This window comes from Mauremys reevesii, linkage group 8 (assembly GCF_016161935.1).
Source record: "Mauremys reevesii isolate NIE-2019 linkage group 8, ASM1616193v1, whole genome shotgun sequence".
Classification (NCBI taxonomy): Eukaryota; Metazoa; Chordata; order Testudines; family Geoemydidae; genus Mauremys; species Mauremys reevesii.
Genome location: NC_052630.1, coordinates 81,099,449 through 81,123,315, shown reverse-complemented (window position 1 = coordinate 81,123,315; position 23,867 = coordinate 81,099,449). Strand labels below are relative to the sequence as shown.

General features: G+C 40.2%; 3 protein-coding genes across 14 annotated transcripts in view; 1 reads left to right on the top strand and 2 right to left on the bottom strand.

The window, feature by feature from the left end:
- Nucleotides 1-5,251, top strand: part of SPATA1 (spermatogenesis associated 1) — a 39,760-nt gene extending 34,509 nt beyond the window's left edge. For 11 of the 12 annotated variants that reach the window (XM_039486689.1, XM_039486682.1, XM_039486690.1 and 8 more), the window contains one exon: nucleotides 4,774-5,251. In XM_039486689.1, the coding sequence (XP_039342623.1) occupies nucleotides 4,774-4,878 (105 nt within the window). In that variant the 3' untranslated portion in view covers nucleotides 4,879-5,251. The remainder of the gene's footprint in view (nucleotides 1-4,773) is intronic. The other variant, XR_005584156.1, reaches the window with a different exon arrangement.
- A 2,015-nt stretch (nucleotides 5,252-7,266) lies between these two features.
- CTBS (chitobiase) lies at nucleotides 7,267-19,049 on the bottom strand. The gene is made up of 7 exons (XM_039486692.1): nucleotides 18,702-19,049; nucleotides 17,402-17,540; nucleotides 16,050-16,258; nucleotides 14,824-14,995; nucleotides 12,015-12,112; nucleotides 10,279-10,440; nucleotides 7,267-9,056 (listed from the first exon to the last, which is right to left on the bottom strand). The coding sequence occupies exons 1-7, from the start codon at nucleotides 18,843-18,845 to the stop codon at nucleotides 8,871-8,873; spliced, it is 1,110 nt and encodes a 369-aa protein (XP_039342626.1). The 5' UTR covers nucleotides 18,846-19,049; the 3' UTR covers nucleotides 7,267-8,870.
- A 979-nt stretch (nucleotides 19,050-20,028) lies between these two features.
- Nucleotides 20,029-23,867, bottom strand: part of LOC120371126 (vitellogenin-2-like) — a 38,444-nt gene continuing 34,605 nt past the window's right edge. The window contains exons 32-35 of the mRNA XM_039486669.1: nucleotides 22,495-22,592; nucleotides 22,251-22,410; nucleotides 21,004-21,165; nucleotides 20,029-20,346 (exon numbers count right to left, since the gene is read on the bottom strand). Coding sequence (XP_039342603.1) covers nucleotides 20,228-20,346; nucleotides 21,004-21,165; nucleotides 22,251-22,410; nucleotides 22,495-22,592 — 539 coding nt within the window. The 3' untranslated portion in view covers nucleotides 20,029-20,227. The remainder of the gene's footprint in view (nucleotides 20,347-21,003; nucleotides 21,166-22,250; nucleotides 22,411-22,494; nucleotides 22,593-23,867) is intronic.

Genomic DNA, 23,867 nt, shown 5'->3' with positions numbered 1-23,867 from the left:
GGCTTTTTGGTTCTTAAATCACCATCTGGGAGGAATTTTTAAAATTTAAAATACGGACGTATGGTAACCCTATTGGTACAAAAAATACATACTGCGGCACATCCCTTAAATCAGAACTTTTTATAGGGAACTGGTTGCTAAGACATTAAAGGCTTTTTAAAATATATATATATATATATATATTTTTAGTCATCCCTGCTGGGGCCCTGCCAAAAATGTTCGAATTGGACCCCGCACTTCCTAAAGCCGGCCCTGCAGGCTGGAGGGAGCCGCTCGGCTGGGACCAGCTTACCTGCCTGCCTGCCTGCTGCTTGTTTCAGGCTTCCCCCAACATCTGATTCGCGGGAAGCAGGGGCGGGGGAGGAGAAGGAGGGGAGCATTCAGGAGAGGAGGGGGAAGTGAGCTGGGGCCAGGGCAGAGTGCCGGAGCTTTTGTTAAATAAAGCGCATATAGAACCGGTTGTCCTGGAACAACCGGTTCTAAAAGATCTTCTAAATTTAACAACCGGTTCCTGCGAACCCGTGCGCACTGGCTATCTGGCACTAGGAACACAGCGGCAGGCAGGCTCCTACTGCGGGGGAATGCTCTGCTTTGCGGCGCCAGGCCAGGAGGCAGGGGCTGATGGAGGGGGGGCAATCCCCGCCTCCAGCTGCTGTCTGAACTTAGAGACAGTGTTCCAACACTCACTCTCCCTCAACACTGCCAACTTAAGTGCAAGAGTGTAATAAGAAAAGCCAAAGAGGCGTTTGAAGAACGGCTAGCCAAAAACTCCAAAGGTAATAACAAAATGTTTTTTAAGTACATCAGAAGCAGGAAGCCTGCTAAACAACCAGTGGGGCCCCTTGACGATGAAAATACAAAAGGAGCGCTTAAAGACGATAAAGTCATTGCAGAGAAACTAAATGGATTCTTTGCTTCAGTCTTCACGGCTGAGGATGTTAGGGAGATTCCCAAACCTGAGCTGGCTTTTGTAGGTGACAAATCTGAGGAACTGTCACAGATTGAAGTATCACTAGAGGAGGTTTTGGAATTAATTGATAAACTCAACATTAACAAGTCACCGGGACCAGATGACATTCACCCAAGAGTTCTGAAAGAACTCAAATGTGAAGTTGCGGAACTATTAACTAAGGTTTGTAACCTGTCCTTTAAATCGCTTCGTACCCAATGACTGGAAGTTAGCTAATGTAACGCCAATATTTAAAAGGGCTCTAGGGGTGATCCCGGCAATTACAGACCAGTAAGTCTAACGTCGGTACCGGGCAAATTAGTTGAAACAATAGTAAAGAATAAAATTGTCAGACACATAGAAAAACATAAACTCTTGAGCAATAGTCAACATGGTTTCTGTAAAGGGAAATCGTGTCTTACTAATCTATTAGAGTTCTTTGAAGGTCAACAAACATGTGGACAAGGGGATCCGTGGACATAGTGTACATAGATTTCCAGAAAGCCTTTGACAAGGTCCTCACCAAAGGCTCTTACGTAAATTAAGCTGTCATGGGATAAAAGGAAAGGTCCTTTCATGGATTGAGAACTGGTTAAAGGACAGGGAACAAAGGGTAGGAATTAATGGTAAATTCTCAGAATGGAGAGGGGTAACTAGTGGTGTTCCCCAAGGGTCAGTCCTAGGACCAATCCTATTCAATTTATTCATAAATGATCTGGAGAAAGGGGTAAACAGTGAGGTGGCAAAGTTTGCAGATGATACTAAACTACTCAAGATAGTTAAGACCAAAGCAGATTGTGAAGAACTTCAAAAGATCTCACAAAACTAAGTGATTGGGCAACAAAATGGCAAATTGAAATTTAATGTGGATAAATGTAAAGTAATGCACATTGGAAAAATAACCCCAACTATACATACAACATGATGGGGGCTAATTTAGCTACAACGAGTCAGGAAAAGATCTTGGAGTTATCGTGGATAGGTTCTCTGAAGATGTCCACGCAGTGTGCAGAGGCGGTCGAAAAAGCAAACAGGATGTTAGTAATCATTAAAAAAGGGATAGAGAATAAGACTGAGAATATATTATTGCCCTTCTATAAATCCATGGTACGCCCACATCTCGAATACTGTGTACAGATGTGGTCTCCTCACCTCAAAAAAGATATTCTAGCACTAGAAAAGGTTCAGAAAAGAGCAACTAAAATGATTAGGGGTTTAGAGAGGGTCCCATATGAGGAAAGATTAAAGAGGCTAGGACTCTTCAGTTTGGAAAAGAGAAGACTAAGGGGGGACATGATAGAGGTATATAAAATCATGAGTGATGTTGAGAAAGTGGATAAGGAAAAGTTATTTACTTATTCCCATAATACAAGAACTAGGGGTCACCAAATGAAATTAATAGGCAGCAGGTTTAAAACAAATAAAAGGAAGTTCTTCTTCACGCAGCGCACAGTCAACTTGTGGAACTCCTTACCTGAGGAGGTTGTGAAGGCTAGGACTATAACAATGTTTAAAAGGGGACTGGATAAATTCATGGTGGCTAAGTCCATAAATGGCTATTAGCCAGGATGGGTAAGAATGGTGTCCCTAGCCTCTGTTCGTCAGAGGATGGAGGTGGATGGCAGGAGAGAGATCACTTGATCATTGCCTGTTAGGTTCACTCCCTCAGAGGCACCTGGCATTGGCCACTGTTGGTAGACAGATACTGGGCTAGATGGAATATTTGGTCTGACCCGGTACGGCCTTTCTTATGTTCTTATGTAACACAAACTGCCTCTCTCACATACACACACACCCACCACACACTTTGTCTCTATTGCTTCCCCGCCCCAGTCTAGTAGCATGCCCATGGAACGATGGGAATGAGAAACATGGATCATATGATGTACTTGCCCCATGAGGCATTGCAAACCCTTCTCACAGGACCCTGCAGTCGTTTGGATAGTGGGATCGCTACCACACCTCTGTGTGTTGATGCAAGAAATGCTGGTGTGGATGCACTCTGCCATCACAAAGAGCATAGTGTATGGATATGCAACAATGGTTTAATTAAAGCGATGGCGTATGTTGACAGAACTTTTGTCAACAAAACTCTGTAGTGCAGACATAGCCTAAGTAATCCTCATAATCACGTCTTCGTTGCAATTCCCATTTTATGAGGTAACTGGAGATCCACAAGTTAAGTGACCTGTCCACCATCACACAGCAAGCCTCTCACAGAGCTGAGACGCACAGAGCAGAACTTGGTGATGTTCAGCAGTACAACCCTGGCTTTAAGCTCCAATGAGATGGGGGAAGATAGAGAATGTCTGTGTTCATTCTACTGTCACCCCTTCCAATGATCCAAATGAGAGTACTATTCATGGGTTTTTAACATGGATTAGGTTCTGCCTTTGCCCATAAAGCTGAAAAAAAAATCACTGAATAAAATGATACTGGTCCAATTTTCTTATCCCTTCCCTTTCTGAGAATGTGAGGATAGCACAGAAACCCAGCTGCAATAAAGGCTTGGAGAGGAGGAAGAAAGGAAGCGGTGTAATGTGCAGATGGCACATCTCCCACGTTCAGAGGGGTTTATGGACCTAAGCCCCTTTTTATTCCATCCTGCCCTACCGGAGCAATTGAACAAACTCTCCCTGTTGAAGAAAGCTGACATCATGGACAATATAGGCCAGCACATCCCTCGTCCCACACCGCTTCCCGCAGCCCCCATTGGTCTGCAGCGGCAAACCACGGCCAGTGGGAGCCGCAATTGGCTGAACCTGCGGACGCGGCCAGTAAACAAACCGGCCCGGCCTGCCAGGGGGTTTACCCTGGCGGGTTGCGGGCCAAACGTTGCTGATCCCTGATATAGGACATAGTTTGGAGAGTCTGAGATTGACATAGCCTCGTAGAATCTGTGAGAAATGTCTGATGAAAAGATGAGTAGCGTGATATGGAAGGCAATTAATTAAAAAGACTACACCAGCCCAAGAGTTGTAAAGAACCAGTAAAGAACTTAGACAAGCACAACAGAAAATCTATGAATAAAAAAAACCACTGCTGTCCATTGCTCTCCACTGACAGAAAGAAGATGCAGAGGTAGAATAAGCATCCCATAAAGTATTTTCAAATCTAAATCAATGACTTTGGAAGGGCAAAGTAAAAAAGGGACCTGAGAAAGTTATTACTGCCTCACAGTGTATCAAGACAGCAAATGAAGTGGAACAAAAGTTGAATATTAGGGAAAACAAGTTCACAGGAGCATTTAATTGTCTGACAAGATCATTTTATTCACAGACCAGGTCTGGCCTAGACAACTGCAGTACAATATACATTTTTTTCTCATAAGCTTGGAGCCAGATTTTAATTTTAGTTATAGAGAAGTAAATTCAGAGTATGACACTGAAATCAATGTGGATTATACTGTTGCAACTAAAATAAGAATTTTTTCCCTTTGCCTCATCATCTGCAGTATGGGAGACAATTCTGTTCATTGCTAGCAGAATTCAAAACACCAGAAAATGTATTTCTAGAAGAGAAATAGTGTCAGTTATACAAAACAATCCTGAGATTCAGAGTCAATTTTTAGTCACTCTTTATTCAGGCAAACTCCTACTGATGTCAATAGGAATTTGCTGAGTAAGGATTTCAGGATTTGACTTTTAAAGATGACACAACAAAGGAAACATGCAGAAAAGCAGGGCGAGAACTGGTTAGAATCAAAGGGTCCGAAGATGAAAGGCACAGTCTATATCCATCTAACCCACGTAAAAGTTAAATCTTTATTATACTGTATCTTCAACTTCAAAATCTTCCTTAAATAATCTCTAGTTCTTTTGCAGATGAGAAAGCAGGCAGCCTCTGATTTACGAGCATTGAGAGCAGAGCTGGCACAGAAGAAAATTCAGTCATCTTTAATACTCCAGTCTGAAACACCAGTATTTTAGAAGGATCACATTACTTGGGATTGTGTAATATATTTGTACAGAAGCTCAATATGTCAGTATTTGTTTTTATATTCCTATGCTTTTATTGTAAGAGACTTTTCAATATGTAATATCAGATAATTGTATATGTTAAAAATAGAGATATAATTTATTTAAAATGCCCTAAAATAGCTCAAGCTAATAATTGTAACTCAGTTGTAATTCACTTATACAACATGTAGTTTAATGTATTAGTGTGTTTATTTTTGACTATAAGCTAATCAAATGTAAAGAAATGGCATTAAAAAAATTTCAAATAGTGAATTAGCATAACATGTCATTTTTATATAATGACGATCAATATGGAATTGTAATTTGAAGTAGTATACCCAGAATTGTGGATAAAAATGTATTTTTGAGGTACATATAGATCAATCAGTTTAACCCACAAAATAGTCAGGTTTCAGATATCTACCTCATTGTGCTTTGAAATTCAAGCATCGTAAACATACCTCTCTCTACATTATCGTATCAGTTGTGTAGTTTCTTTTCCTTCTCTTAAGTGTAGCTGCACTGACAATAAAGTGCCCTTGTCCTAGCCCTGAGGTTGTAAATATGATCATGATCAGACTTAAATGAAAGAAAATGTAGAGCATACAGTATTTATTAACCAAGTTCAGAGTGGAGGCAACAGACATGTTCCTGTGCGGATATCAGATCTCTAGAAGGGAAATAGTACCCCCTCATGTTAACTTTTTCCAATCTTTCCTGCTTGCTCCCTTAGTTCCAAAGGGTATTATATCTGCAAGAGGTTAATGTGAAGCTGCCACATAACTGACAAGACTATACTAATTATTGCAAGTGACAGAAACAGGCAGGATTGTCAGTAGTAGGATGTGAAAGTTCTTGCAACACTTTAAAAAAAAAAAAAGAGGAACTCTAAATCTTGGAGCTCTGTCTCCAATGTAATCCTTCTTTAAATCCTTCCATAAAGCCTTCCCAACAAATGAACCAATCAACCACCCCCTGTTCCACTTCAAGATTGGAACCTAAATCCTATGAATATGAACTGTATTGTCTAGAACCAAATTAGATTTCAAACTCTAGAAGGAAGGGACTGTCTCTTTTCTGTTTATACAGCATGGACAACACTAACAGTACTTAATAAATAAGAGCAGAGGACTGGGCTTCTGCATTCTATTCTCTGCAGTAAGTGATACAGAAAACTTGAAATTATAAATAGTTCAATTAAAATTCTAGTTGATGAATCAGATTCAAGTGTTTACTTTAAAGTTTTAATAAAAGTTAAATGAAATACACAGCAGCTGATGAAAAGAGATACCACAGATAAAAGGTGATATACACCTCTACGCCAATATAACGTGACCCGATATAACACGAATTCGGATATAACGCAGTAAAACAGCACTCTGTAGAGGTGGGGCTGCACGCTCCAGCGGATCAAAGCAAGTTCAATATAACGCGGTTTCACCTATAACATGGTAAGATTTTTTGGCTCCCAAGGACAGCGTTATATCGGGGTAGAGGTATAGTCCCATTTGTTTTACAAGTGTAAGGAATCCAGATCAAGTCTGTGACCCCCGATGTTTGGAGGTTTAGAGTTACGGCTCAGCAGCAGCATCCCTTTTCCCCAGAAGAACTTCATGGGAATCTGGCTCAAAATGATGGGAGGGGAGTTACGAATTGACCAGTCAATCACACTCCTCATTTGGAACCAGAAGTATGCAATCAGGCAGCAGCAAAGACAAAAAAAAAAAAAGGCAAATACAGCATAGTACTGTGTTAAATGTAAACTATTAAAAAATAAAAATAATAAAGGGGAAGTTTAGAAAAGATTTGATAAGGTTTCATTTGAATTAAGATGGTTAAAAGCAGCATTTTTCTTCTGCATAAAGTTTTAAAGCTGTATTAAGTCAATGTTAAATTGTAACATTTTGAAAGAACCACCATAACGTTTTGTTCAGTTATGAACATTTCAGAGTTAAACAACCTCCATTCCCGAGGTGTTCATAACTCTGAGGTTCTATTGTAACATCAGTTGCAAGTTATAGCATAGTCAGGGTCTAACTTGACAATGTTAGGTATTTAAACCAAAATCCTGATTAAGGAGGGGGGAAAATGTCAGACTTCTATTAATTATTTCACTGTGTCCACAGACTCTATAAGAAAATATCAACGTTTAAAGTCAGTGGAACTACTCATGTATGCACTTAATTTGATATACTAAGTGTTTTTTTAAATTTTATACGCTGTGAGTATTCCCATTGAACAGATGTGTAAGTGTCTGCAAGATATGGGCCTATCTTTGTAACAAATACACAGTAGTACTAGAAAACAGTTTTCTTTCTTCTTTCATTGCAGTATGTTCAAAGACAAACCATAGACTCATGAGGTTTGGATTACACCTTTAAAAATGTTATATACAGAAAATCTCTCCAAAACAGTTTAGTAGATTTATTTCAAGGATTATTTAATATTACTAAAAAACAAATACTGTATTTTGCTTCTAGGAAGATGAAAGTGACATTAATTGTTCTTTTGCCTCAGCCTTAATATTTCATTTCTATTTTAACAAAACTTCACTGAAATACGCACACACATACATCAATCTCTATAAATGTTTGCAAATATTTTAATATTTCATCCAAAAATTCCCTTGGCACAATGAATCATCATCAGAAAATATTAGGACTAACCTGAGATTCTCATTCTGAATATTTTCACATTTTATAAGCAACTAGAAATGAACATAGGGCCCCTTTTATTCAGCCTGAGTTTTGTGTAAAGAAATGTGAAAAACACCCCTCTAGGTCAAGGAATCTATCTTCTTAGTCGTCAGGAATCACAGAATTTAAAGATGAAAAGTATCTATTAGATTATCCAATCCATCTCTCTACTGATACAGGATTCTTCTCTCCTCAAGATCTACATGAAATTGATCTAAAGACAGATTTTTTCAGGGTACCATGTTATAGCCAAATTCTAACCTCACTTTTATCCATTCAACCCCTTTAACTTGAATGGAAACATGATTTATCCACACAGGCAGGATCAAACCACAATATAGCACAAATGAAGCACTAGCACTAATAAATATTGTGTCCCAAAACAGATTCCAATGTATATGGGCACCTTTACTACAAAAAGTGTTAATAAGCTAGCCAATGTGTGTGCATATGTTTCTCATAGCTAGCAGTACCAGTTAACTGACATGAAGGATGAGGAGAATAAATCTCTAAATACTTACAGAATATCATCCATCTCTCTGATTATGAATTAAACACCATGTAGACTTTAGAATAAAAAATTACAGCAGTATGGTGACTACAATCTAGTTCAAAAATGTAGACACTTAAATGTTAATTATGAAATCAATTTGTTTAGATAAGCATTTCTTATGACCTACCATATACACTTTAGAATGCTGCTTTGAGCAAAATGGGTGCAAGCTTTCTTTGAAGCCTAAGGTTTTCTGGCTTTTGAAGGTGTAAAAAACCTCACAATGTTATGTAAACATAAAAAGAATATTTAATTCTTCAGTTTCACTGGCAACAAAGCTAAATGCTACAAATAATTAAAACCTTCACAACAAGTCGGTGTACATTTTTAGATATAAAGTTTACAGAATAAAGAATAGTAACTGGTTATGATAAAGCATTGGTGTTGAGCAGAACACCTCATTCTCATATGCTCTCTTTTAAATGATTCAACATACATGTGTTAATATAGATTATGAGTGTCAAGTTCAAGGTCAGATGCCAATTATGAAAGTTGAGAATGAGAATAACCAGAACCTGTTAAAACAGTGTTAATCCAATGTTAAATACTTTAAGGTATAAAAATACTGCCTTAAGCACAGACTGACAAGATGAAGTTTTGCTTGTAACCAGTGCATACTTGCAAGAAGGCATAATACAGAATATTAGCCATAACTACCAATTAATTTTCTACATTCTAAATCCAGAGGTAGTGTTCACTATCTTATATAGTTGCTATGGTCTCAAGGCTCGCCACATTGCTTCAGTCTGCTGCTCTGCTACAGAACTTCTGGAGTAGTCAAGACAATTTGCATTCCACATGCCAATACCCCTTAAACTACGTTTCTTTGCATACGTTGCCTTCAGGGAAATGCTCTGTGGATTATCGTACCATACTTGATGAAAATGACCAAGAGAGTCCTATAAAAAGTTGGTAAGTACATTTGTGTTAACATATATAAACATTGTATACAGAGTGGTTAAATGCAATGAATCAAAACTATAATTACAAATGAAGTAAAAACTCAGATGAATAAAATGTGTACAATCTTTTTCCAGACTTGCATTTAAGAGCTCTACAAACAAGACAATCTAAAATTCCCTTTCCAAAAGTGCAAAGAAGCTTCTGAAAAGGGTGTGTGTGTGTGTGTGTTCGGTTTAAAACAAAAAACAAAACAAAACCAACCACCCACAACTCCAGCTGTCTTTCTTCTACAATGCATAGACCAATACACATCTCTGCTTTCTTACTAGTATGTTTCTCTGATCTCCAGACAAGCAACCACAAACGAGTTACAAAGATGTTTGTATTAATTTAGGTTAAATGAGATGACTAGATCTGTGGGTATTTTAATGATACATTTAATTATAAAAACTGATAATATCAAAGGCTTGGGCTAGGATTTCAATCGTGTAGTCTAATCTAGTAAATGAAATGTAGTCAGAGTATGTGGTTTTGTTCCTAGCAATAAACAGATTTGGAGAAAGTTATGGAATTTTGCCAAATAAAAATTACACTGCTTTCAGCTGGTGATGACTTTTAAGAGCTTTTAGTCATCAGTGCATTAAAGTGATACAAAATGTAATACCAGGTAACTGACAATCCATCACCAACAGAACCATAAGAAATATTTACAGCTTTATCAGTGCACACCAATAATATATGGGCTCAGTCTTCCACTGCATTCAGATGGAGTTTGGACATAGTGAAGAGGGGAAGCCAAAGGGAGCCAGTTGCAGCTCCCTGATCTTGTGTCACTCAGCACCAGCAGAAATTAAGAGCAGCTGGGAGCCTGTTTTAACTTACATCACTGGCATAAGGTTCCTTAGAGACCTTATGACAAGGGAGGATAGGCATAGTGAAACTCTGTCCTACCAAATCCCCTTCCTGGCATTACATGCATCCTCTCTCTCAATAAAGAGATGGTAGGCTAGAGCAGGAGCCAGCTCTGCCGCTTCTGCCAGCCTTGTGTAGGGGAACTCTCCATTGACATAAGTTAAATTGGAATCCATCCACTCTGCAACATATGAGCATCACAAAGTGGACAGATCACACCTGAAAATCTAGATTTACAAGAACAGAACTAAGGTTCATGTACATTTAGTCCACAGCTCATGAATGTTTGTCTAGGAAACTGCTTACCTTATATTCATAATATGGAGCCTTCTGCTCCTCATCCCACAGGCTCCCAGAAATAGAACTATTCACCTGCTTCATTATTGTTTCATAGGTGACCTGACGCCCTGCAGCATCACTGCATGGAGCCCCTCGGAAAGAAATATTTGGGAGGGAACAAACATGATCCTGAAAAAAAACCAAACAGGAGATCTGGTTCATGTTACTTGGATTTATTAAACCCTTCAGAAGGGATAAGCCTGGAAGAAAGTCATAAAGAGGAACCTCCCAAAAATAACTAAACATCCACACCAGATATGGATTCCTATCTGTTTCAATAAAATGTAGAGAAAGAAGTTCAAATAATTCAACTTTAATTGAAATGAACAACTTCCAGCTCCTCATACCAGTCTACTGTGGGAAACAACCAACACTAATATTCACTTTATATTATTTTTATAATAAAAAAACAAAACAAACTCAATAATACTTTGTACGTGTAGCCCCCTTGCCAATCTGGGGGCTTCAGAGAAGCAGTTCTCACAAAGAAGAGCAGAGGCACAGACTGGAACTTCAACTGAGACTGCTTGATCCCCAGTGTCTGTAGGAGCTGACCCAGGAACCTGACTGACATGTCTGGACAATCAACTGCAGGTCCCAGAGAGCCTTCATATGCCTGGGTCACATGACTGAGCGTGGCAGGGACCACATGAGGAAGGGAGAGCTGATTTCAGAAAGTCATGGTGGAAGAGAAGCAGCCTCAAGAGAGAGTCTCTCTGCAGTAGAAGGGGAAATGGCTATTTTGACTCTCCCTATCAGAGGGCCCACAACTGACCTGGAGCACCTAGCTCCACAACAGAGACCAAGCCCAAGATTTTGCTGCCCCAGTGAGGACTGAAAGCCAGCTGAACCCAACAGTCAGGGCTCAAGGTCACCAGGGACTCCATTCAGCTGAAAGGAAGGACTATCAGCTTCCCAGGAAAGGATACTAGCCATCCACATCAAACTCCAGTCCCTCCACACCCAAGATAAGGCCACTAGGGAGCACTGGTGGCGGGGGGGGAGGGAGACCTTTCTCATATCAATTTAGTTTATGGGCTTTGATTTGCAGGATTTGGAGGGTAAGAAGCTTATTTATTTAACATCTTTGATTCCTTTGCCTGTTCTCTTCCCCTTCCTTTTAATTTACCCCTCCTTTTCAGGAATAAAATGCTATTTATGTAATTCCTTGATTTATTGTACCCATAAATTATTATATCCTAGCGGTCATAGGGTTGATTACTGATTTGTGCACCTGGACACAGATGGCGGCACCAAGCACTAAGAACTCAGGGACCACTGGTCCTAAAGGGGGGGGGGGGGGGGTCACCAAAACCCAGCAGAGGGATAAGAGGCTCCACTACCTTCAGAAGGGATCAGGCTGCCCCAAAAGAGGGAGCTACACACTTATATAGCTCTTTTCATCCAAAGATTTCAAAGCACTTTCAGGTGCCCAAGTATCATCATCTTAATTGTACAGAGGAGGAAAGGGAGGCACAGAGGTAAAATGACCTGCCTGGGATCACACAGTAAGTCACTGGCAGAACCAGCGAGAACACTGATATCTTAAGTCCCAGCCCTGTGCTCTTATCTTAGAGACCACAGAGTCTTTGCACTTCCTTACTGTAAAAAAAGTAACTACCAGAAATTATATAGCATATCATGGGGGAGGGGGAGGGGGGGACACCAACAACACAGTTATGATAGAACTGCCTTCATCTTACCTTAGACAAATTCAGACATTTATAATCATAGCCGTACCAGGGCACACCCATCACAAGCTTCTTAGGCTCAATGCTTATACTAATGTAGTCATCATATCCTAATTTAAAAGAAAATATGAATTTACATGCATGCTTCTTTTTTCTGCTGTATATATTTACTAACATGCTGATGTCATATAAGGTAATATAGTTAATGCAAATCCATGTGGGTTTATGGAAAACAGATCCTGCCAAACTAACTTGATATCTTTTTTTATGATATCTTTTATCAACCAAACTAGTAATAACAGTGTTGTCGTAAGACTTCGGTAAGGTATGTCACTCGATATACCACATGTTGATAAAAAACCTAGAATGATATAAAATTAACATGGCACACATTAAATGGATTAAAAACTTGCTAACTGATATGTAGTTACACATTTTAATACCTATGGGGGAATCGTTTTTGAGTGGGTCTATCTCCAGTGGGGTTCTGCAGGGACTGTTTCTTGGCCCTACACTGTTTAGCATTTTTACCAATGACCTAGAAGAAAACATACAATCAATGATAAAGTTCACAGATGACACAAAAATTAGGGAAAACCATAACCAAGAGAACACATCCCTGATTCAGAGCAATCTGGAACGTTTGGTAAACTAGGCACAAGCAAACAATGTGTGTTTTAATACAGCTAAATGTAAATGTATACATCTAGGAACAAACAATGCAGGCCACACTTACAGGACAGGGGACTCTATTCTGGGAGGCAGTGACTTTGAAAAAGATTTAGGGGTCATGGTGGATAATCAGCTCAATATGAGCCCCTAATGTAATGCTGTGGCCAAAAGAGCTAATGTGATCCTGAAATGCATAAAAAGGAGAATCTCAAGTAGGAATAGAAAGGCTATTTTACCTCTATACTTGGCAACGGTGTGACTGCTGCTGGAATACTATGTCCAGTTCTGGTGCCCACAATTCAAGAAAGATGTTGATAAATTGCAGAGGGTTCAGAGAAGAGCCATGAGAATGATTAAAAGATTAGAAAATATATAGTGATAAACTTATAGTGATAGACTGAGCTCCAAAGAGAACGTTAAGCGGTGACTTGACAATGGTCCATAAGTATCTACATGGGGAACAAATATTTAACAATAGGCTCTTCAAACTAGCAGAGAAAGGTATAACATGATCCAATGGCTGAAAGTTGAAGCTAGACAAATTCAGTCTAGAAATAAGGCTTCTTTTTTTTTTTTAAACAGCAAGAATAATTAACCACTGGAACAATTTACCAAGGGTCTCCATTGCTGATAATTTTTAAATTAAGATTGGACGTTTTTCTTAAAGATACGTTCCAGTAATTACTGGGGAAGTTATATGGCCTGTGTGATACAGGAGGCCATAATAATCCCTTCTGGCCTTAGAATCTATGCCTAGAGCAGATTTCTCAACACTAATGAAGCAAAGGTTATCAAGCTAGATATTCAAAATACAAATACATCTACAGCCCTCTTTCAAATGCAATTCCTTTGGTATAACATTCTTTTACTGTTTGATCTACCATATGATTAATTTCTTAATAAAGAAATGTCTAAAATGATATACAATTAAGTATTACAAAGACTCAAGTATCAACTTTCTGCAAGACATTAGGAAGCTCCAGGGAAGCGCACCAGCTAGCTTTAACAGCCATGCTTTCGTATGGTACCCTGACCAGAAAGGAAAAACAAAGGGCATTTCAGTATATGCAGAAATCTGCCAACATTCTTGTATTTAGAATTCATATTTCAATAAAGTTCTACATGATGCACAGAAAGGAAGGAAAGTTTAAAAGCAGAATAAAGCAATTAAAGATGTTTTGGTAGCTGATATCCTGAGCAGGAGTTGTAGGGTGACAAACAGCATGACAGGTTTAAGAGTAGCAGCTCTTATCCACAAAAAGAACAGGAGACTTGTGGCACCTTAGAGAGTAACACATTTATTTGAGCATAAGCTTTCGTGGGCTACAGCCCACTTCATCAGATGCATAGACTGGAACATACAGCAAGAAGATATTTATACATACAGAGAACATGAAAAGGTGGAAGTAGCCATACCAACTGTAAGAGGCCAATCAATGGAGATTATTTTCCCCATGTTAAGTATCTTCACCCCTTCTGTGGGTCATCTCGATTATCACTTCAAAAGTTTTTTTTTTCCCCCCTCCTCCTGCTGCTGATAGCTCATGTCAATTCCACCTTTTCATGTTCTCTGTATGTATAAATATCTTCTTGCCGTACGTTCCAGTCTATGCATCCAATGAAGTGGGCTGTAGCCCACGAAAGCTTATGCTCAAATAAATTTGTTACTCTCTAAGGTGCCACAAGTCTCCTGTTCTTTTTATAAACAGCATGAGCCATTAACCTGCTGTGGAACGTTGCATATTTAAATGATTTTCAGTCAAGAAAGATGTTAAATGGGTGCAGGTGTAGCTTTAGTTAGGTGCCATTTGTGCCTATGCCCTAATCCAACTCTTGCCCCAGGTGTACCTGAATCCCACTGAGGGTGACATATCTATATCTATAGATATAGATATATAGAGATCTCTCTCAAATTCAGGTGTCAAATAGCACATAACTGCTCTATGTCCACCCATGGTGCCACAAAAATCTATTCCCCCAATGTGAAAACAGTTCTCTTAATAGATTTTAGTAATATCAAAGGCTTCAAGAAAATAAATAATGCAATCAAAAAGCATTTAATATATTTTAGGAAAAAAGGTGTCCCCTTCCAATAATGCATTTTAAAAGAGAAATGTGCCAGTTGCTAATGTTATTGACTAATTCTTACCTTCTAAGGTCTGATTGTAGGGAGCATTGGCTCTTGCAATACATTCTGTCCAGACCTGACTCTGCTCATCATAAGACATCACAAACAAGAAATCACAGGCCTCTGCAATCCCACTGTAGTTGTAGCATCTTTTGTCTACGCATGCTGGAGACCAAGCCACATCAAAGGTGACCTGATGGAGAAAACCACAACTTTATACCTAGTGTGGAATTTATATATTCTGTTGCTTTGCTGGTTTGTTTGTTTTGTAAAGCAGAGCTATGTAAACTTTAGTGGGATGTTTTCAAACTGTTGCGCTGTTCGATACACATGGATCGTAAGAGGAACTGTTCAGCTAAAACCCTGTAAAATAATCAATCAGATATTTCTGAGTTTTCAGAGCAAATCTGCTTTTACAACTATAAAATCAATATGCATAAAAAGGGGCACAGTCAAGACTAGTGGGCCCAAAATCTGATTCACTTTTTTAAAATATGTCTGCAAAGTCTTCTATACGTGTGTAATTTAATACACACACAAAAACAGAATTAAGAACTATGATAATCTATTTCAGAACATGACAGACAACAGGCAAAGGATAAAGATATATCTTTAGCAAAGGAAATCTTTAACATCTTTGATTCCTTTGCCTGTTAAATCCTGCTAAAGATTTATCAAGTTTTTCTAACATCATGCTGAACTTGCAAATTTGAAAATACTGGTATCTGAAGTGAGGTTTTTTACCCAAAGCTTATGCCCAAATAATTCTGTTAGTCTTTAAGGTGCCACCAGACTCCTTGTTGTTTTTGTGGATACAAACTAACACAGCTACCACTCTGATACTTGACAGCATTTTCAGAGTTTCATTAAGTCATACCAACAACAACATAAAAGCGATTTACCATTGGCAGCCAATATACCAAAAAGGTCCATAATGAAAATATTATCAATCCGAGCAAAATTGCTTCTATTTGAAAACGAATCCTTTATGGAATTCAAATATTAAATTATCCTTAGGAGAAAAAGAATACAGCCATTTTTGTTCTGTTTGTACAGCACCTAGCTCAATGAGGAGCTTATATATGACATATATATATATAAAATTAATTAACAACGCACAGTTGGGAAACAGTGCCAGAGGCATGCACAGAACTTTACAGACAAGTCTTCTTTACATTATGGAATAAATTGCCAGGACATCACAGATTTAAAAATCTATCGTTTTATAAAATAAATTTTGTTTTCACCTGTGATCCTGGAATTTCTCTATGAAAAGCATCAGTAGTTTCTTTAACCAGAGCTGTTAATGCATAGTATTCAGGTGACATCATGATAACTTCTTGCTCTATGTCTATATTAATTCCATCCATATACTGCTTTTTGGCCAGGTCCACCTGTCGTGCTATCCAGGCTGTTCTGTTAGCAGAGTCAATAATTTCCTTCACAGGTACATCTCCTAAATAAGAAATCTTAATAAATTACCACTTACTTGAACAACAGTAGATATTGGGGCTGGGGGGTGGGAATCCTATTTTGCCATATACTTCATCTCCATGCTATATGTGGACCGTATAGCGGAGGCCAATTCACGTGTGGGGTAGTTTGGTATTTTTTGGTACAGTTTCCTTGGGAGATCAAACTATGGTGTGAGATTATTCCTGAATTTTTCTTTGCAGTTTCATCCCACTACTTCTGGTTATTCCTTTTTTAGCCACTGTGAACAATTGCTCTCCCTTCCTCGAAGCTGACACCTTTCTGACATAGTGACTCTTCTAATCATAGTGACTCACTCTTCTTGTTTCTTTTAAGCTTTCCTTTCAGGTGATCCCTCTTTCTTCCCACATCTTTGTTGCCTTTTTTTTTTTTTTTTTTTAAATGAGAAGTCCAAAACTCTGTGTACAACATCTAAGTGTGGCCACAAATGAAGGATTTCATATACACCTCTACCCCAATATAACAAGAATTCGGATATAATGTGGTAAAGCAGCACTCTGGGGTGGGGGGGTGGAAGGGGGAAACGGTGCGCTGCGTTCTCCGGTGGATCAAAGCAAGTTCAATATAATGCGGTTTCACCTATAACGCGGTAAGATTTTTTGGCTCCTAAGGACAGCGTTATATTCGGGTAGAGGTGTATAAAATAAACCTTAAATATGAACAGCATTTTCAACCTCATAGGTATTACACTTTTTTTTTCTTAATATTTAATACTTTATACACACCTTCCTCCTAGAATATATTTGGAGCTATTCTCGTCCAAGAACCTCTAAGATTGAGTTACAGCTCTTTAATTCAACATTTGATTTTTAAGTACGATACAAAATACATGGAGCCATGTCCTGCATAAGTTCTTCCTCTTCCCACTTCTTCCTCTCCATTCCCATGTGACTTCTACTGATCTCTTTCCCAGTAGATCCTTTATTTTGCTGACACTGAAATAGTTGTGTTACTATTGGGGCAGAAGGAATTGGAGTTTTGCCTCTTTTATACCTTTAAAAAAAATTCTGGGTGGTAGCGTATTATGACCCTATGCAAAAGGGGGTATATTATTCCCTTATAAATTTAATACATAAATGCCCACATTTCCCTAACTGTAACCAACCTTTTAGTACTACCCTGGCTCCTTTAGAATGAGCATAACACAACAGCTCAGGGTCATACTTTCCAAAAGCTGCCACAGTTGTAATCTGTGACCAATCATAGAACTTCCAAGTTTTTCTTCCAACATCAAACACAAAGACCTGCAAAAGCAGAACAAAAACTCAGTCACTGGAATCACATGAACAGTCAAACTCTCATGACAGTTTAATTTAAATTAGAGCTGCGTCATTCCTTTGCCTTACATCCCAAATACATTCTAGGTAGAGTAAAATGTTAAATTATTCATGCTTCTTGAAAGCCAGCTTGTCCTTTACAGATCTAGGGCCTGCCAAATTCAACAGCTAGCTGGTCTCAACATGCAAACAAACTGGTGGGAGCTTTGACAGGATCCAATGTCATTTCCCAGTAATTCATGCTGACCCAGTTTATAATTTTTTTGTCAAACAGAAGCTGCCAGACCAAATAAACCTACCCTGATTAGATTAATTGAAACAAATGGCTAATGAACTAATTTAGACCCATTTAAAGCTTCAGGAAGGTCATCATGAATTACAACTCATTTTATTCTATTAAAAACAAGACTGTTGTGATTTAATGGGCTGGATTGTGTAAGAGGTTGAATAAATCATCCCTGTAATTTAACAGTAGACCAACATTTGAGGGTCTAACCCTAATCAAATGTCAAAGTTTCATATCTAAAGATGTAATGAGCAGAAAGATACATTAGAGCCCCAAAAAGAGAAGCAACCGATTAGCAATGAGTAATAAACACACCAAAACAGCTCACTCGCCAACTCTAGCTTCTGCTCTCAGAGGAGTCACAATTCATGCACTGCGGCCTCAACCTTTCCCCTCGCTGGCACTGCCAGGCTGGTACAGACTCCCCGGCCCTAACCGTCCACTCAAAGGGCAGTCAAGTCCCCGGGAAGAGCCTCTCGCAGCCCCTCCGTAGCCATGCGACACCCCGCGGTGCTGAGGGCGCGCAGGCGGGGCTGGGGGTGAGGGGACCCCAAGCGAATCCGAGACTCTCCCCCAGGGAATGGGGCGGCGAGGGCCGCACGACGCCGCCCGATGCATCGGGGATACAAGGCGCAGCCCGTAGAGCGGCTGTAGGCGCCAGCCCAGGCCGGGCCAGGCCGCTGCCCTAGGGCCCGGGAGCGGCAGGAGCCAAGGGTCCGAGGCCAGAAGGGCCACAGTGGTGGGCTGAGGAGGCTGAGGCCCTATGGGGGAGGCGGTGCGGGAATCCCCGCAGGGCCCGTTCCCAATCCCAGAGCCCCCTGCGGCTCTCGGCGTCGGGATACCTCGAACTCCCGGGTGCCGGCGATCGGGCGACAGAGCGCGGGGTCGCTGCAGGGGCACGCGCCGCTGCTCGAGCCCAGCCACAGGAGCGCGAGAAGAGAGCAGCAGCGGGAGAGGCACGCGCCGCCCCCCAACAGCCGCTTCATGCTGAGCACTCTCGCTACGCGACCCTTCCCTGACCCGGGCACGCGGCAGGTTCTCAGCTGGGAGCCGCACTTCCGCCTCCACTTCAGCTACGGGAAAGGGGGCGGGCCAATCCGCGGCTCTCGCTGCTGGCCACGCCCCCTGCAGCAGCGCCGGGGGTCCCAGGCAGCTGACAAGAGGGGGCGACAGCAGCAGCCCGGCGGGAAGCGCGCTGGGGAGGCGGGTTGCGGGGGCAGCCAGGCTCCCCGCGTGACACGGGCGGGGCGGGGCGGGGCGCCCCCCCCCAGCGCTCAGCACAGCCCTGCCCGGCGCTGGGCGGGTAAATAACGGCTGGGGCAGGGAGAGCCAGGGCCCGCTCGTCACTGCCTGACTCAGCCCCGCCCTCTTGGGGACCACGTGCCGCTCGCCACACCCCCGCCGGCCCAGTCAGTGGGGCTGGAGCTGGGAGCCTGGGGGCCCTTGCGCCTCTGGCAAAGATCGTGGCCGTTATTTCCCCTCCCCCCTTTTTAACAGCTGGGGAAACTGAGGCAAAGGGTGCGAGTAGTTTGGCAAAAGGCTCAAGAGGGAGTAGGCGCGAGGGTCACCCCAGGCTCTCACCCACTCCCTGCTTCCCCCCCGCACCCCTTGGTGCCTGGGGATACTGGAGCAGCTGAAGAAGTGGGGTTTTTACCCACAGCAGCTTATGCCCAAATAAATCTGTTAGTCTTTAAGGTGTCGCCAGACTCGTTGTTTTTGTGGAGCTGGAGGTATGCGGGGGGAATCAGGCCCTACAGAGCGTTGACTCTAACTTAGCCTCGGCTTTTGGATACCGCTGTTATTGGTACCCAAGAGGTCCAGGCTTGCTTTTTACAGGCACTGAAAATATGTTATACAAATGTGAGCCCCTAGGAACTGCGTGAGCTTAGCACTGCTGAAAATGAAGCCCTGAGGTGTGTAAAGTTGATCATCCTAAAACTGGGTCACGCAAAATAGGCCCCAGTCCTGCAGTTGGCACTGCATGAGTAGGCGCCTGCACAGTGCCAGTTGCAGGATTGGGCCTTGGAGGCAACTTTTGAAACTGTAGCCTTAATGACTGCTGAAGGTTGCTGGATAGTGCAATAATATAATGAAGTGTTTTATTTCTTTGTGACAAAATAATTTTGTATAGTCAAAACATAAACCTGAACAACTGTTTTTAAAGTGCAAATATTTATTAAGGGTATCCAGAATTGTTTTCAAAATCTTAAAATATTACATTGAGAAATCATTTTATAAAATAATTCAGTGTTAATAAGTTTACTGTCTGAAACAAAGTAGCGTGTCCATGATTGCAGAGAATGAGTATGCATACATCAAAAAAACAACAACCCACCATTAGGGATATTTAACCCTGTGAAATGTCGTGTCATGCTGCACACTGTAATTGTTCACAGGAACACATTGTATGAGCATCAACTGTGTTCTCCAAATCCTCAGACTTCTGGTTTAACCTAATCTGTTCTTCATCAAAGCTGGCTGTGGAGTCTGAAAATAAGAAAATGGTGGGAGGGGAAATTATGTGAAAGTTATTTGTGTACTTTCCTGGGACTCAAATGTGTTAATTCAAATGGAGTATCCAGGATTATACAGTTTCAAAACCTGCATTTTTATTACTTGAAGTGTAAAGCAAACATCTCAAAACCCTAGGTCAAAGCAATAAAAAACAAAAACAAAAGTTGTAGGAAGCAGTCTTTATGCAGGTCCAACACCCACTGAACTCAATGAGAGTTTTGAATGCAGAAGGACTCCATAGTCAAGCTTGTCATTTTAATTGGCATCATTATTTGGAATCTTATTTTTTTAAAAGACAGTACACTTTTTTAAATCATTTAGGCTAGCTTCTCCTACCCTTACCCATGTTGAAGTAACATGACTCTGCAGGTAGACTTTACTGCTTTTTTTTCTCCCAAAATTTAGGATTTGGTGCTTTTTTTCACATTAGAAATACCACGTCCTCTTTTTTTTGTGCTAACGGTTCTTGGTAAGCTCTTTGAAGAACATGAATAACAGTGTCACAGGAGGCTGTAGCCTGGACTGATGCACTTCCTCCCATAGCTGATGGGGATGCTAAGTCTTCATGGAGTCTAACAATCGGACATGCATGACACACCCCCTGAAAAGGTATGGAGTTTTGAGACTTACCAGCTGGCACACAATGGAAGCCAACAAAGACAGGAACCGTTCTAGTTGCTGAACATCCTTTCACACAGCGCAAAACTGGCTCAACTGAATAGCACTTTGAGGCCACATTTTCAAAACCAACTGGCTTCTCAATTTTGATGAGTGTGCGCTGCAGTTTACAAGCTACAAGAAGTTAAATAATTGGATTTTAAAACATAAGCTCTAGAAAGCATATACATTTCCCCAACTACAACTGAGTATTACATAGATGAATCAGTGAAATCAAAGAGATCTAAAAACAGTAGATCAGTGATAAATAATATTTTAAATTTGCTCCCATTGAAGTTGATGGGAGTTTTACTGTTGATTTCAGAAGGAAGAGGATCAGGCACTAAATTCTGCCCTGAGAAATGCCAATGGGATAACAACTGCACGTCTGTAACAAGAGGCATCCTGCAGTAACAGGCCCAGACAGCTCAGAAAAGGTGTTGTGCTTTGCAGGGTAGGGTTGCTCCTTTGTGCAAGTGTGATGCACATGCCTGACTTGCTCGTGGCTACATGGACTGACTGACCACATGCTGCTCAACTTGGGGAACAGTTACATTCCTTTTCTTGCATGTCACACCCGCTTTGGCCATAGAGGGCATTCTGACTTCTTGCTGGCGTGTAGCTGCTAATACCGGTATGTTTTTGTACATCATGGCAAGATGTCATGTGCCCCCAATCTCTAGCCAGTAAAATGTCCCTCTCTAGCTCCTTATCAGTCTAGTGTAATTAGGAGAGAGAAACTTTATATTTTTGATAGACAATAAAAACATGAAAGTAACAGAATACAAATCAGCAATGAAGATATGCCCAATAAAATGATTATCTGCCTTTAAAGAATATCGGTTTTTTATAGGTATTTACTGGTTCTTACCTGACTTACATTGCAAAAGTCATTTTTGTGTTTATAATATGATTTAACACACACACATCCCTCATGTAGATGCATGATAAAAACTAACCTGGTATAACAATGCAACAACACAAGACCTTGCAATGAACTACCAATCTCAGGAAAATTTACTTTCTTTTATATGTAAGCACCAATCACATTGATAGTGAAATGTGTGCACTGGCAGCAGATTGGCAGGTACTCTATTGTCCAGCTCTACCTTAGAACTTGGATCCAGTATAGCCCATATATCTAAATATTGTAGTTATTCTTGAAGCTATTCACTTGTCACTCATGGTAATAGCACTAATATATTTTAGAATCTTCATACCTCCAGCACAGGGCTCTTCTGAGAGAATCCAAGAATGAGCAAAGCTCACTGCATCTTTAGCTACATATCCACTAGGCATTTGATATTTCTGTTTACTCTCGCCGTCATATTTTCCACAAATACCACATGTTTTTCCAGCCATCCAGAAACCAACTTGAATCTGTATGAAAACAAAGGAAAGGTCAATTTAAATGTTTATTTTATAAAAGTGAAAACACTAACAGTGAAGAAAAAAGTACTGTACCTTAAGTGTATGTCCATCATAATAAAGTTTATCTATGCCATACTCTGGGGCTTTTACTGACAAGCCTTCCTTCTCACTGCTGATCAGAATGTATGCATCTGCAATATAACAGCAAAATGATCTTTTTTAGATCACTCTTTTAGAGCCTGATCCAACTCCCATTTAAGGAAGAGTCTCCCATTAACTTCAATGGCATTTGGACCAGGCTCTTAATTTGGCAAGTCTCTAAAACCTCAATCCTGAAATTGGATTTGCTAATGAGGACCTCAGCTCCTGTACAAAACCCCAATGAAGTAAAGGTGCCAAATTAATATTGCTTTGTTAGGCTCTTATCCTGCAAGCAGGTCCAGTGAGGGTCTTTGTCAAGAGATCTGATTGCAGGATCAGAGCATAACACAGTAATTATTACATATTAAATCAATTTGAGAGTAGCTGTTTATAAAATATACACTGAATACAAACTGTACAATTCCTATAGTGGTGACAGTTGTTTATGGAGAGGAATGGCATGCCCTAACATTGTTCTGGCTGCATGCCACAGAAAGAAGCCAATTTTTTAATATAATTTGTAGGAAATAATTTTTAAAACACCAATACCATCCATTTTAACTATTTAAGTGAGCCATTATTTGCTTCAAACAAACAAACAAATAACACCCTCAAATCAGAAAACATAAATATTGGAAACAATAATAAAAAATATGAGATCAGATTGTGCCAATTGCCTAGAGTCCAGGCCATGCAGAACAGGAATGAGACACAGGTGAAAGTGACCGCTGCTCTGGCAGAATCCCAGAGACACTTGGCAACACCTCCCAGCCCACACGTTGGCCACTACTTTAGCCAAGATGCTGCAATACTGTAACTGCTGTAACTCGATTGCTCCATTTCTACAAATAGAGCTGGGCTAATTTTTTGTACAAAAAACTTTTTGGGCAAAAAAATGCAGATTGGGCTTCACCAAAACATTTAACAAATTCATGTCAGTTTTGACAAACAGTTTTGGTAAAAAAAAAACTAAAAAAAAACATTCTGAAAAAAATCAAAACATTTGGTTTCAACATTTTCAAAATGAAATATTTTATTTAAAATGACTTTTTGAATCAAAATCTTCAATTTTTATTTTTCAAAAAATCAACAATGTTTACAAATGCTTGAAACCTTTTCATTTGACCCAAACAATATATATATCTATATATATATCTATATATATATCTATAGATAGATAGATATTTTATAAACTTGGGGTGCAAGATTATGCAGATCCAGTGTCCCTGTTCTTTGCCCATCTTTTTTGCTGAACTCCGAAACAGCCTTGGTGGAGCCAGTGCAAAGAATCACAGTGTGCCGTGCAGAGGGTGCACAGGCCACTC